Here is a 13,102-nt window from a genome sequence, read left to right on the forward strand (position 1 = left end):
AGTAGAGACGGGATTTCACCATGTTGACCAGGATGGTCTCGATCTCTTGACCTCGTGATCCACCCGCCTCGGCCTCCCAAAGTGCTGGGATTATAGGCTTGAGCCACCGCGCCCGGCCAATTTTTTTGCATTTTTGGTTTCACCATGTTAGCCAGGCTGGTCTTGAATTCCTGACCTCGTGATCTGCCCGCCTTGGCCTCCCAAAGTGCTGGGATTACAGGCTTGGCGAGACCCAGAATCTATAGCCACCCTTGGACTATGGTTCCATGCACTACAAGCCCCCATGAAGCTGCCACCCTGTCCTCAGGCCCACACAAGGCTGAACTCACAGCCCCAAGATGCTCCAAAGCCAGCGGCTTCGGTCCAACAGCACCGAGGCCAGCGGCTGCAACCTGCTCCTACTCTCTCCCACAGGGACCAGAGCGGGCAGGCCACCAGGTGCCACGTAAAGACCCTGCAGCTTGGTCTCCACCAGGGTCACGTGTTCCCATCTGTACCTGCGCATCAGCATGGCCCCACACAGGGATACTGCAACACACACACACACAGATGTACATAAGGGAACACCCCACAGTCAGGTATCCACTGACATGCGCGTGATCACATACCACACGCCCCCTACTCACACATACACAGTACTAACACATAGTGGCATGCCACACACACACCTGCACACATGTGCACACTAGCATTCACCTGTGCGCTTTCATTCATTCAGCAGTTATTTACTGAGCACCTGTTATGTGTCAGGCAAGCATAGCGCACAGTGGTGAGCAAAAGAAACCAAAGCCCTGCCCACATGGAGCTGGCATTCTAGGGAGCAGAGTCAGATGACAAGAGCAGTAAAATGTCTAGCATTTTAGATGGTTCCAGATGATGGGGACAGCTGGTGCACAAGCCCTGAGGTACGAGCATGGCCGTGCGTGTTCACGTCTCTGCACTCTTCACAGACGTGTGTGCCGGGACACGTGTGTACACAAATGCTCACTGACCGACGGCAAGCCCAGGCCCACAGGCATGGCGTCTCGTGTGTGGGTTAGCTTAGTGGCCACCCAGGAAGAGCTCCCACCTCCTCCTCTTCCCTCCAAGCCCCTCCCCACCTGCTGTCAGACCTTCCCGAAGCAGCTCCGCCCAGAGCCAGACCCCACTGGGTGAACACAGTGTCACAGGCGCAACTCCCCTCCATAAAGGCAGCCCCCCACCTCCAAGCTAGCAGAGCAGGAGATGGGGATTTCCTTCCCCCAGCCACAGAGGGAGAAGAGAGGGGAGTGAGGGAGGCTGGAGGGAGCTAAGAGAGACAGGGGCTCCACAGAGGAGAGACAGGGGCTCTGGGGGCACTCCAGGGGCTGCAGGGACCCGGGTCAGCTGGAGGGAGAACTTCCCTCACTGATGTGACCTGGGGCACCGGGAAGACAGAATGCCAGGGAGCCCTTCCGTAAGCCAGGCTGGTGGGGGTCTCCAGGCCTAACTGTACTCCCCACCCAAGGGCTTTGTCCCTCCCCCCTCACTCCAGGCCTTGGCACTGGTGGGGTCTAACTGCTCAACATCACACAACCTTGACCATGTGAGTGAGGGCTGTGAGGTCTAGAGAGGTCAAGGAGGCTGCACAGACATCACCTGGCCTGGCCACCCATGCTGGAGCCACCCCTCAGCCTGCCAGGAGGAGAGGCCCCTTCCCTGCCCACCCCAGGCTGGCACTCAGCTGGGACCTAGGCTCCCGTCCCAGCTCTGATGCGGCCACCCTGACTTTGAGCTGACACATCATTGACTTCCCCTCCTGCCCCCTCCTCAGAAATAGGACATCGCCCTCCCTTCCACTGCGCCCCGGGACTCCAGGAAGACAACATGCAAAGAGCTGTGGCCTGGGTGCAGCAGATGAAGCCACAATACAGTCAAGTCCCCTCCTCCTCAATGGCAGCAAGAACCTGATCCGAATCTTGGAAGGGGAGGGTGGGGCAGGCCCACTGGATGTGCCAGGGACCAGGACCAGGCATCTGGGCCACACTGGGTCAGAGCTGTCATGGTGCAAGCCCTCGCACAGAACCATAGAACGTGCTCAATAAGCACGTAAGCTTAGGGGCAGCGCGACCTACCCTAGGGCGCAGGGCACCTGCCATGGGCCGATGGCGTGTTCACCAGGCCAGGCACTATCTCACCTAATCACCGCAGAAACCCTGGGATGAAGACCCTGCTATTACAACTGTATGCCCATTTTACAGATGAGAAAATGGAGGCCCAGCAGTGCCCTGATACAGCCAAGAGAAGGACTGTGGGTAAGCAGCAGAGCTAGGAACAGACCCTAGCTGTCCCCACTGGCGAATGCACAAAACCATTACATCATCTCATCCCCAGACCCAGCCAAGAGGCACCCACACCCCATGGCAGCAGAGGCTGAAGGCCTGGAGATAGGAGAGGAGGCCCCCACATATCCCAGCACCCAAGGCAATGAGAGAAACTGAGGCTCTGGAGGGTGCTACGTCCGTGAGGAGGAAGGTGGGAAGGTAAGGCAAACTGCCTGGGCAGGGCGGGGCCACCCGGTTAATGATTCAGTTAATAATTTCTGCTCCCAGTTCCTTATCAGGGAGGGCAAAGTCCAAGGGCAGTAGCCAATCAGCAGCCCTGCTGGGCTGTTACCCAGAAACCTCTGCTGCCAGGGCCCTCCCATCTGTAACCCCTTGGGATTGAGAAGTAGGGGGCCAGGCCCCCAAGGAAAAGGACATTTTGCCCTCAAATGCCTTCCCTGGCTCTACCTAAGACCCCAAGGAGCACTCTGTCCAGCCTTCCAGACTCAGGAGAGACCCTGAGGCCAAAGGGCTGGAAACTGCCAGCTTCTCAGCCCTGCACTGACCCCAGGCCCTCCAGAGAAGTGCTTTCCGGGGTTCGTCCCCCACCGCCGCCGCCTCTGCTCACATACCATTGTTGTCTCTGTTGACCCTGAGAACACTTCCTGCCCACTCCCCCACCCTGCCCTGCACTGGGTGCTGGGGACATGAGGATGAGTCAGACCCCCTACTACCGTTTCCTCTCCTGCCTGGGCTCAGGGCCTGGGGCAGGTCTGGCAATCAGCTCCATGCCTTGGAGGTGGGACAGGAGTCCTGGGGCGGTGGGGGGCTTCGGGTGGGCCCAGGAGGCAGGTCCTCTCCTTGAGAGTCAGGGGTCAGGAAACTCTGTTCCTGGCCACCCCTCCCATCTACCTACTCCCTCAATGCTCCAGGGACAGATAGAGACGGACAGGCTGACATGGCCACAGTGCCACCCCCATCACACGGCACAGCCCAGCCCCAGACTCCTGGCCAGGTGGGGTCCTCTCTTCCAAATCCTCAGGTAGTCTCTCCCTGGGACCTTGTCCTGAGGCAGAGATGCTGGCCGCTGAGAGGTAGCCCCTGACCCCAATGCTCTGGTGGCAGAGCAGGGAGCTGGGGACTAAGTTTCCACTCTGGCTAACTCCAGCCAACTCCCTTCTCTCTGAGCCTCAGCCATTCCCCTCCCCTCACCCATCCCACAGCTGGGAAGGGTGGCTTTCAAACCAGTATCCTGGTGCTCCGGAGGCTGTGGGGAGCCCAGCCCTGCTTATTCACTGTAACTGTCCTGTCAGGAGACCATGAGTTTGTTCGATGGCTACAAAATCACATTGGAAGCCTCTGCTCTGGTCCAACCCACTGACTTACCCTGGGAGGGGAATGAGGCCAGAGAAGGAAATCACCAGTCCAGGCTGCCCATCAGGTTCAGAAGGGCTGAAATCTCCATCCTCCCTCCTCCAGCCCTGGTGGGCTCCAGAGGCCAGGCAGAGGCCTACTGAACTCCAAGTGGTCTTTCCAGCACCTGCTGGAAGGCAACTTCCCCCCATCCTTCAAGGCTCCCTGCACAACACCTGCTTCCTGGGGGGCACTGGCTGCTCACTCGAGCCTCATGTGCCCCTAGAATCTGGAGCCAGCAGTGCCCTTCATGCCATTCATACTCTAAAATGTCCCTGGTCCCCAGGGCTGGGAGGTGAGGTTCTTCAGAGCTGAGAAAACTTTCTTTGCCACCCCCTCCTGTCTTGCAGCTGAAGAAAAAGGACCTAGAGAGGGCAAGAGCTCTCTGGGGGTTCCTTGGAGGGCACAGACGGTCACCCCACTCTCAGTGGCCCAGCCTGTCCCGGAACTCTCAGGTTCTGGCCAAATCCTGCCCTGGCTCTGGGAGTCCAAGGCCCCAGCCCATGAGTGGATGAGGAGCACACCTGACCCTGGGACCCGGTTTACCTGCTGGGAGCCAGTGCATCCTGCCGGGCGGGTCCCCTCTCTGCAGGCCCTGTGCCCGCCGATCTGGGCTGCCTGGCCTCTCTCTAGCGGATTAGCCGGGCGGTCACGGGGGCCCGGCTGTACCAGCCTCGAGGGGGCCGCCCTGTCCCAGCCTCCCACCCGAGGCCCAAAGCGCCTTAGCCCCCAGCCCACCACTGGCACAGGGCAGGACCCAGCACCTATGCCGTCATGCCCAGGGAGGGGCACCGCGTCAGGTGAGGGGGCTCGCCGTGCTCCTGCCCCTTCAATAAAACCCTCTGCCAGTCTCCCAGCCCAGAGCCAAGAGCACAGGGTCCAAGACACACTGTCCTGAAGGATGATGGAGGCCAACTGGGGACCAGGATGAGAGCTCAGGTGTCCCCAGTCCTGGCCCCAAGTGTGAGCGCACACATGGCTCTCATGCGCTCAGGAGTGACGCAGCCACCACTCAAAAGCACAGCTTCCACTCCCTCCACTTCACACTCACACACACACCAGGCCCCGCCACCCCCAGGCCCTCCCTCACACCTACAGGGGGTCCCCCACATGGGCTTCCCCCTCCCAAGTGGCCCAGAGACCCCGGCCCTCAGCGCCCACCTATACCTTCCCCCACCACAGGGGCTGGGAGCCATTTCCAGCCCAGCCCTCCTAGGCGGGCAGCCTCACTCCCTCCCTGCTCCCCACAGACATTCTTGAGTCTCCTCTTATCTCTCTGGAGGGAGCAGCACAGCCTCCCCCCACCAGGCTGCCGCATGGCTAAGCCGTGGCGTCAGCCCCCACCCCTCCACCCATGGCCAGGAGGGAGCCAGGGAGTCCAGGCCGGCCAGGCCCACCCCTCTGCTCTCTGTCGGGGCCCAGGGTTCTGGGGGAGGCAGTGTAGAAGTCAAGGAGCCTGGCTTATGGGTCCTCTAGGTACCTAGCAGACTCAAGGCACCACAAACAGTAACCCAAGCAAGCACTAACGTCTTGTCCCCTCTTCCCTGAAGGCCTCAAACCTCGACAGGCCCCTCAAGAGCTCTTAAGGATCAACCATTGTCTGGGGAGAGACAGATGCGGGGTGGCCTAAGACCCTCAGATGGCCCAGCTGACTCAGGATCAACCATTCAATCTAGTCCAAGCCTGAATTCTTGGGGTCTGGGTCTGCAGGGTGTCCAGAATCCTGGAGGGGGACGACTGAGGCTTGGGGGTGCCCCTGCATGGGCTGCTAAGCCAGCAGGCATGAAGAAGGGTTCCCACCTCCCAAGTCACAGAGGGAGAGAAACTGAAGCACAGAAAGACCTGCTTCTGGCCAGGCGTGGTGGCTCACACCTGTAATCCCAGCACTTTGGGAGGCTGAGGCAGGCAGATCACAAGATCAAGGGATCAAGACCATCCTGGCCAACATGGTGAAACTGCATCCCTACTAAAAACACAAAAATGAGCTGGGCGTGTGCGCCTGTAGTCCCAGCTACTGGGGAGGCTGAGGCAGGAGAGTCGCATGAATCCTGGAGGTGGAAGTTGCAGTGAGCCGAGATCACGCCACTGCACTCCAGCTTGGGCGACAGAGCCAGACTCCATCTCAAAGAAAAAAAAAAAAAAGACCTGCTTCTCTCCTCCACAGGACTCCACAGGAATTTGGGGCTTGGAACTTGGACCCTGGTTCCCTGCCCTGAAGCCCTGATAGGGTCACATACGAAAGGAAGGTTCTCAGTGCACCAAGGAGCAGGATGTGGCCTTAGGGACCGGGGACAGGGGGAGTTCCGGCCAGGGGCTGGGCCCTGACGTTGGTAGACAGGGGCACAAAAGAGGGCCAGAGGGGTCTGGCTAGATGTTCCAGAGACGTTCTGAGAAGCAGAGTGGGCTGGGAGGTGTCAGCCTGCACCTCCCCTCCCCCTCCCACAGCCATCCCATCCCTCCAGAACCCAGCTCCAGGAGGAGTGGCAGCCCTGCAGGAGAGGCAGGGGCTGCCCAGGAAAAGAGGGGGAGTTGGTTAGATGTAGGAGGAGACCTCCAAAACCAGTGTCGGGGTGGGGGCAGGAGAAGCTATTATGGGGTGTATTTCAATTCCACCCCAGTGGGAAGGTTCTTTCAGGGTCGGGGGGTGAGGTCACTCTTTGAGGGGAAGAGGTCAGAGAGGCACAGCTCCAGGACTGGGGACATAGTGCTGAGCAGCCTCAGAGGGCTGGAGGAATGCAGTTCACAGCACCGGAAGGGTCTGGGAGAGCAGAGGTGGCTGGTGGTGGGGATGTCAGCTTCAAGAAGCTTCCAGCCCTAGGAGAGCATGCTGTTGGAGGGGGAGTACGGGGGAGAGCGCAGCCCCAAACAGGAGAGGAGTCACTAGGGGCAGCATGGTGGAAAGCAGGTGGCAATGTCAAGTGGCAGTGTCCTAGGGGTCCGGGTCTCCAAGGTGGTCCTACTCTCATGGAAGCACAGTGGGGCGGTCCCAGCTCCTGGAAGTCAGGGCGGATGGCGCCAACCTGAAGGGCTCACTGGGGTCTTGGACTCTAGGCGGGGGTCCCAGATTCTGGGAAGCAGGCTGGGGTGCCAGCCTCAAGAAGTATAAGAAGGTCCTAGAAGGCACACTGGGGTCCTGGGCCTTGAAGTGGGTGCTTGGGGTACTGGGGTTCTGGGGAAGCACAGTAGAGGGTCCCCAGACTCGGGAAGTGCGCTGGGGCCGGGAATGTGGCAATTTAGGGAAAGCTCCGGGTCCTGGAAAGCTCAAAGGAGGTCCGGACCTGGAAGGGGGCACAGCCCCAAGGAAGCAGCGAGTTGAGGAGCGGGGAAGGGGAGCCCAACTCCAGCGGCGGTGCGTGGTAACCCCCGGGAGCCTGTCTCGGCGGGCTGGTGCCAGCCTAGAGGAGGGTCCCAGTCAAAAGAGGCGGAAGAAACACAGCGGGGGACCCCAGCCCCGGCGGAGATCGGCCGGGGGATTCCCAGAGCCAGAGTGTCGCCTCCGCCAGCCCGCGGTCTCTCACCTTCGAAGAAGCGCTGCAGCGCCTCTGTCTCGTCCACCACCTCCATGTCCCGCCTGCCCGGCGCGCGCTCCGGCCGCGGCCCCGCTACAGCCCGGCCCCGGGGCGCGGCATCGCCGGCGCGGCCCGCGCGACAGTCCCGGCTGGGCTCCTGCTGCGATCCCGCCCGGTCCGCCGCCGCGCTCGCCCCCCGCGCGGCCCTGGCCCGGCCCCTGCCCGCCCCACACGCCCCACGCGCTCCGCCCGCCGCGTCCAGCGCCCCCTGCCGGCCCGCGCTGCGCCGAGCCCCGCGGCGGGCACCACGCGCCCGGCTCCTGCAGGCGGCGCTCGGCGCAGGGCCGTCCCAGGCTTGCGGGACGCGGAACCTTCCCGGATCGGGGGACGCTGGGCCGTCCGAGGTTTACGGGGCCCGGACTCGTCTCAGGCCGGGGGAGAGGGGCCATCCCAGGTTTGCGGGGCGCGGGGCCCTCCCGGGTCGGGGGGTTCGGAGGGCAAGGGCTGCCTGGCCTCTGTGGGGTCCGGACAGGAAGGGCCTGTCCCCGCCGTCCTCGCCTTTGCCTTGGACAGGACGAGATGTCAGGATTCCGAATCCAAACCTCAGAGACAGCCCCCATCCCTCTCCTTACCTACCACCCCAGCTCAGCAATAATAACGGCCTGCATTTAGGGAAACGTATGTTCTGTGCCGGGCCACACAGGCGTTAGTTATCTCACGTAGTCCTCACAGGCACCCTAGCAAGGAGATACTGCTGTTACCTGCATTTTACAGATGGGAAGACTCAGGCTTAATGCATTAAGGACTGCCAGGAAGTCCTGTCCTGAGGCTGTGATGATGGAAACGTTCCCTGTGTTGTCCAATACGGTCACTAGCCACAAGTGAGCACTGGAAAGGTGCCTATTGAGACTGAGGAACGGATTTTTTTTCATTTTGTTTACTTGTAATTAGTTTCAACAGTCACTTGTGGCTGTGGTATTGGACAATACAGGCCTGAGAGTTTCTCTTTTTTTGAGGTGGAGTTTCAGTCAGTTGCCCAGGCTGGAGTGCAATGGCAGGATGTCAGCTCACCGCAAGCTCTTCCTCCTGGGTTCAAGCGATTCTCCTGCCTCAGCCTCCTGGGATTACAGGGCCCCGACACCACGCCCAGCTAATTTTTGTATTTTTAATAGAGAGGTTTCGTCATGTTAGCCAGGCTGGTCTCAAACTCCTGACCTCAGGTGATCCGCCTGCTTCAGCCTTCCTAAGTGCTGGGATTACAGGCATGAGCCACCATGCCCGGCCCTGGCCAAGAGTTTCAAGGTCATTAAAGTTCAGAGCTAAATCCTGGCTGCCCCGGGAATCTGAGCCCTCCTTCACTGTGGCGCTGTCTGGTAGAATGAAACCTGGGGGTTCTAACTCGAAATATGTCCCGGATAAAGCCATTGTCCTTGTGCCCCTGCTTTCACCCTTATGACTGTCTCTGCATCTCCATCCTCCCCAACTGCACAGCCTCTCTTCTTACTGATTTCCCCTACAATCCTCCAAATCACCCTTTCTGAAACATACATCTGATCATGTCACTCCTTTGCAAGTTTCCCTTTGCACTCAAAACAACATCTGGCTGGGCACAGTGGCTCAAGCCTGAGCCACCTGAGGTCAGGAGTTCAAGACCAGCGTGAACAACATGGAGAAACCCAGTCTCTACTAAAAATTCAAAAATTAGCCAAGTGTGGTGGCTTTTGCCTGTAATCCCAGCTACTCGGGAGGCTGAGGCAGGAGAATCGCTTGAACCTGGGAGGTGGAGGTTGTGGCGAGCCGAGATCATGCCACTGCACTCCAGCCTGGGCAACAAGAGCAAAACTCTGCAAAAAAAAAAAAAAAAGTAAACAAACAAAAAAAAAACCAAACAACATCTGAACGTCTTGCTCTGGTTTCTCAGGCCCCGCCTCTACCACTGACCTCAGCTCTTTCCCTCTCTCAATTGCTCACTGAATAACAGCCACCGAGGTCTCCTTGCCATTGCTGAAACATGCCACGCCCATACCTGCCACAGGCCCTTGACACATGCCATTCCATCTGTTTACAATGCTTGTCTCTACATGGCTAGTCCTTCTCAGCAGTTTGCCTCAGCTCAAATGTCATATCCCCAACCACCCTACCTAAAGCAGTTCTCCCTACCTAGGCCTTTCTTTCTCACCATGTAAAAGATTCTTATTTAGTTTCTGTTATCATCCTTCTTGCTCTTGAATGGAAGCCCTATGAGGGCAAGAGATTTTTCTGTGTCAGTCACTGTTATAGCTTCAACACCAAGAACACTACCTGGCTGGCACACAGTAGGTGCTCAATAAATGTGTATTGAATGAATGGATGATGGCATCTTCAAACTCCCAAATCCCGTCAGGCTCCAGTGGCTCACACCTGTAATCCCAGCACTTTGGGAGGTTGAGGCAGGAGGATCACTTGAGGCCAGGAGTTTAAGACCAGCCTGGGCAACATGGCAAGACCGTGTCTCTACAAAACATAAAAAAAGTTAAATAGGCACGGTGCCACATGCCTCCACAGGCACTGCGCCTAGTTAACTTTTTAAATTTTTTGTAGAGACAAAAATAAAAAATAAAATAAAATTCTTTGTAGAGACCAGGAGGCTGAGGCAGAAGGATTGCTTGAGCCCAGGAGGCTGAGGCTGCAGTGAGCCATGTTCATACCACGGCACTCCAGCGTGGGTGACAGAGCAAAACACAAACACGAAACAAAACAAAAAACTACAGAATCCCCGACCTCTGAAACCTTGTGAGCAGATAATTCTGGAATCTCAGACCTAGAGAATCATCCCACTTCAGAGTGGTTCAACTTGAAGCCTCTCATGACCCTTCAAGGCAGCAAGTAGAAGCTGGAAAAGCCTATCCCACCCAATCACTGTTTGACAGGCCACCAAACAGAGGCCAGAGGTGTGGGGACTGCTGGCAGATCAAGATGCCAGCCTGGCCAGCCTCCAACTCTCACCTCTGCCTTGCAGCATCCCCAGGAAGGGCGGGGCACAAGCAAGGCCACGCGTGGGGATGGGGCGAGAGCCTGGAAGCTGCTCCCACCCCAGCCTCCCTGTCAGTCCTCACTGGCCAGCCGTGGGAGAGGGGCAGCCAGTGCCTGAGCCCAGATGTGGCCCAGTCAGCAGGCCCGTGGTGGCCTGCTGCGGTGGGTCAATGCCACGACAGTTCTGGGGTTGGGGGAGGGGTGCTGAGGCTGGCGGGCGCCTCACAATGAGGTTTTGTCCCTCTGGGGGCCACTCTTGGAGCTGTTGCTCTTAGATATATAGAATGGGATTTTGCTGGAGGCCCCAGCTGTGTGTGCTGACTGCAGCTCCCCCACCACCCCCGCAGGGGCTGGGCTGAGAGGGGGGAGAGGGGCCACACTGAGACGCCTATTCTTTTCCAGCTGATACACCCCAGAGGTTTTTCTCCCTCCGCAGACTCCCTTAAGACAATTGTTATTCTCCACCCCGCCCTTCCTCCACCCAGGGCCAGGCCTGCCGGTGGACAAAGTAGATACCCGCCTACACCACACGATTCTTAAAAATGGATTTATGTTGGTCGGACGCGGTGGCTCGTGCCTGTAATCCCAGCACTTTGGGAGGCCAAGGTGGGAGGATCACCTGAGGTCGAGAGTTTGAGACCGGCTGGACCAACATGGAGAAACCCAGTCTCTGCTAAAAATACAAAATTAGCCGGGCGCAATGGCTCACACCTGTAATCCCAGCATTTTGGGACGCAGAGGGGGGATTTCGAGACCAGCCTGATCGACATGGCAAAACCCTGTCTCTACTAAAAATACAAAAACTAGCCAGGCATGGTGGCACGTGTCTGTATTCCCAGCCAGTTGGGAGGCTGAGGAAGGAAAATCGCTTGAGCCTAGGAGGCAGAGATTGCAGTGAGCTGAGATCGTGCCACTGCACTCCAGCCTGAGCAACAGAGACTCCATCTTAAAAAAAAAAATTAGCCCGGCGTGGTGGCACATGCCTGTAATCCCAGCTAATAAGGAGGCTGAGGCAGGAGAATGGCTTGAACCCAGGAGGTGGAGGTTGCAGTGAGCTCAGATCATGCCATTGCACTCCAGCCTGGCCAACAAGAGCGAAACTCCGCCTCAAAACAAAAAAATAAAAATAAAAAAGAATTTACATTATGAGCTGCATGGGTCCAGCCGCAGACCAACTTCTCTGTAAGCCTCCATGCACCCACGGATCTTTCCTCCATATCCCGAGTGCTGCGTAACTGACCACCATCTAAGGTCTCACCACCATCCGCTGAGCTGCTCGGTGTCCTTGTCCTGGTCAGCAAGCACTGCAGGTAGGAGGGAAGACTCGTATTTTCTCCCTAACACCCCAACTCCATCGCATTATAATGGATTAAGATTGTAGGTGGTTCAGTCTCTGGAGTAGCCTTGAAGTTGGACAGGGCGGAATGGAGCCTCCTGTTAATCCCATACGAGCTGACCCAGCTAAGGAAGCTCAGGCCCTGCCATCTCCCCTGTTCCACTTGGTCACTGAGCACAGGAGCAGCTGTCCCCAGGGATTTTTATCTCTGGACTGGAGGAAAGAGGTGGCTGAAATGTCCCAGACTCAAGGACTCAGCCAAGAGTCAAGGCTGCCACTGGCCAACTCCATAATGAAGTTGGGGCCCAAGCTGCTGAGGCTGAGGTTGGGGCAAGAAGGTGGCTAGGTTGGTGCAGGGGCCCCAGGGGACTGGCACATCAGGAGCGAGGGGGGCCCATCAATGGAGATGAGTCCCCATCTGTGCCCCGCCTTCCCTACTGAGCCACAGTGAGTGAGGAGCTGAGATTTCAGCCCTACTTCAGACGACAAGGCTGTCCCCTGTGGCCAGCTCTGCTTGTTCTCCAAGGCCTGCCCTCTGTCCTCAGATGCCTCATCTATAAAGCACGCTCAGTATCCCTGCCTCACAGTGGAGGTAAAGTGCTGGGTAAATGCTGCCGTCTCCAGTTCTGGTCAGCTCTCAGCACCCATCACTGGCCCTTGAGTGGCAGCAGGGCCAGAAGGAGGTGACAGACAGAAGGCAGCGCTGGGGAGAGGGATGCTGGGACCTGAAGGTTCGTGGCTAATGGGCATGGAGGCCAGCCCAGGAGAAGGTAGAGCCCTGTCCTCCCACCCCAGGACTCACCTGCCCTCCCACCCCGGGACTCACCTGCCCTCCCACCCCGGGACTCACCTGCCCGCCCCACCCTGGGAATCTCCTGGCCTCCCCACCCTGGGACTCTCCTGGCCTCCCCACCCCAAGACGCTCTGGGCCTACCATGGACCCACCGCAGCACTGGCATGAGGCCATTTCGAAGAGGAAGAGAGGAGGGCTCAAAGTGGGGTATGTGTCAATCCAGCAAGCCAGTGAGGCTGGGGGTGCAGGTTGCCTGGACTAGGGCCTGAGGGCACATCTGAGTGTGGGGGCCTGCAGGGTAGACTCCCCTACTGACTGCAGAGGCACTGGGACAGGAGGGGGCGGCTGCAGGTACTGAGTGGACCTAGAGGCAGAGTGCCTCTCTAGGCTTTCCCAGCATCTCCCTCTCAAGCCCCTCCCCATGCCACACCCTGGCCATGGCCACAAGCATGCCACAGACCCTCCCTGGCCTTCAGTTTCTTCCGCCTGCGCTGCACTCACTGGACAGGATAATTTGCAGACCAGTGAGACCACTGAGGGCAAAGAACCTCTGAAAACCATCCGGTGCGGTGGAGGCCAGAGTCCTAGGCTGGGAGGCCCTGATTCTGGTCCCTAGTCTGTCCCCACCTCCCATGTAACCTTGGGCAGGTCTTCACCTTTTTTGGCCATTTCCTCTTCTGTTCAGCGGCTGTGAGTGAAGACAGGCTCTAAGACAGAGGGTATTCTTTTTTCTTTTTCTTTTTTTTTTTTTTTTTTG

The 13,102-nt window shown here is 58.2% G+C and overlaps 1 protein-coding gene across 4 annotated transcripts in view; it reads right to left on the reverse strand.

The window, feature by feature from the left end:
- MYRF (myelin regulatory factor) overlaps window positions 1-7,360 on the reverse strand; it is a 36,874-nt gene extending 29,514 nt beyond the window's left edge. For 2 of the 4 annotated variants that reach the window (XM_017503850.2, XM_017503847.2), the window contains exon 1: window positions 7,214-7,360. In XM_017503850.2, the coding sequence (XP_017359339.1) occupies window positions 7,214-7,259 (46 nt within the window). In that variant the 5' untranslated portion in view covers window positions 7,260-7,360. Of the gene's footprint in view, window positions 1-4,241; window positions 4,301-7,213 lie in introns of those variants that run through there. The other 2 variants (XM_037729719.1, XM_037729718.1) reach the window with 2 other exon arrangements.
- Between the last annotated feature and the right edge of the window lie 5,742 nt (window positions 7,361-13,102).

The sequence above is a fragment of the Cebus imitator genome, unplaced genomic scaffold, assembly GCF_001604975.1.
Source record: "Cebus imitator isolate Cc_AM_T3 unplaced genomic scaffold, Cebus_imitator-1.0 Scaffold316, whole genome shotgun sequence".
Classification (NCBI taxonomy): domain Eukaryota; kingdom Metazoa; phylum Chordata; class Mammalia; order Primates; family Cebidae; genus Cebus; species Cebus imitator.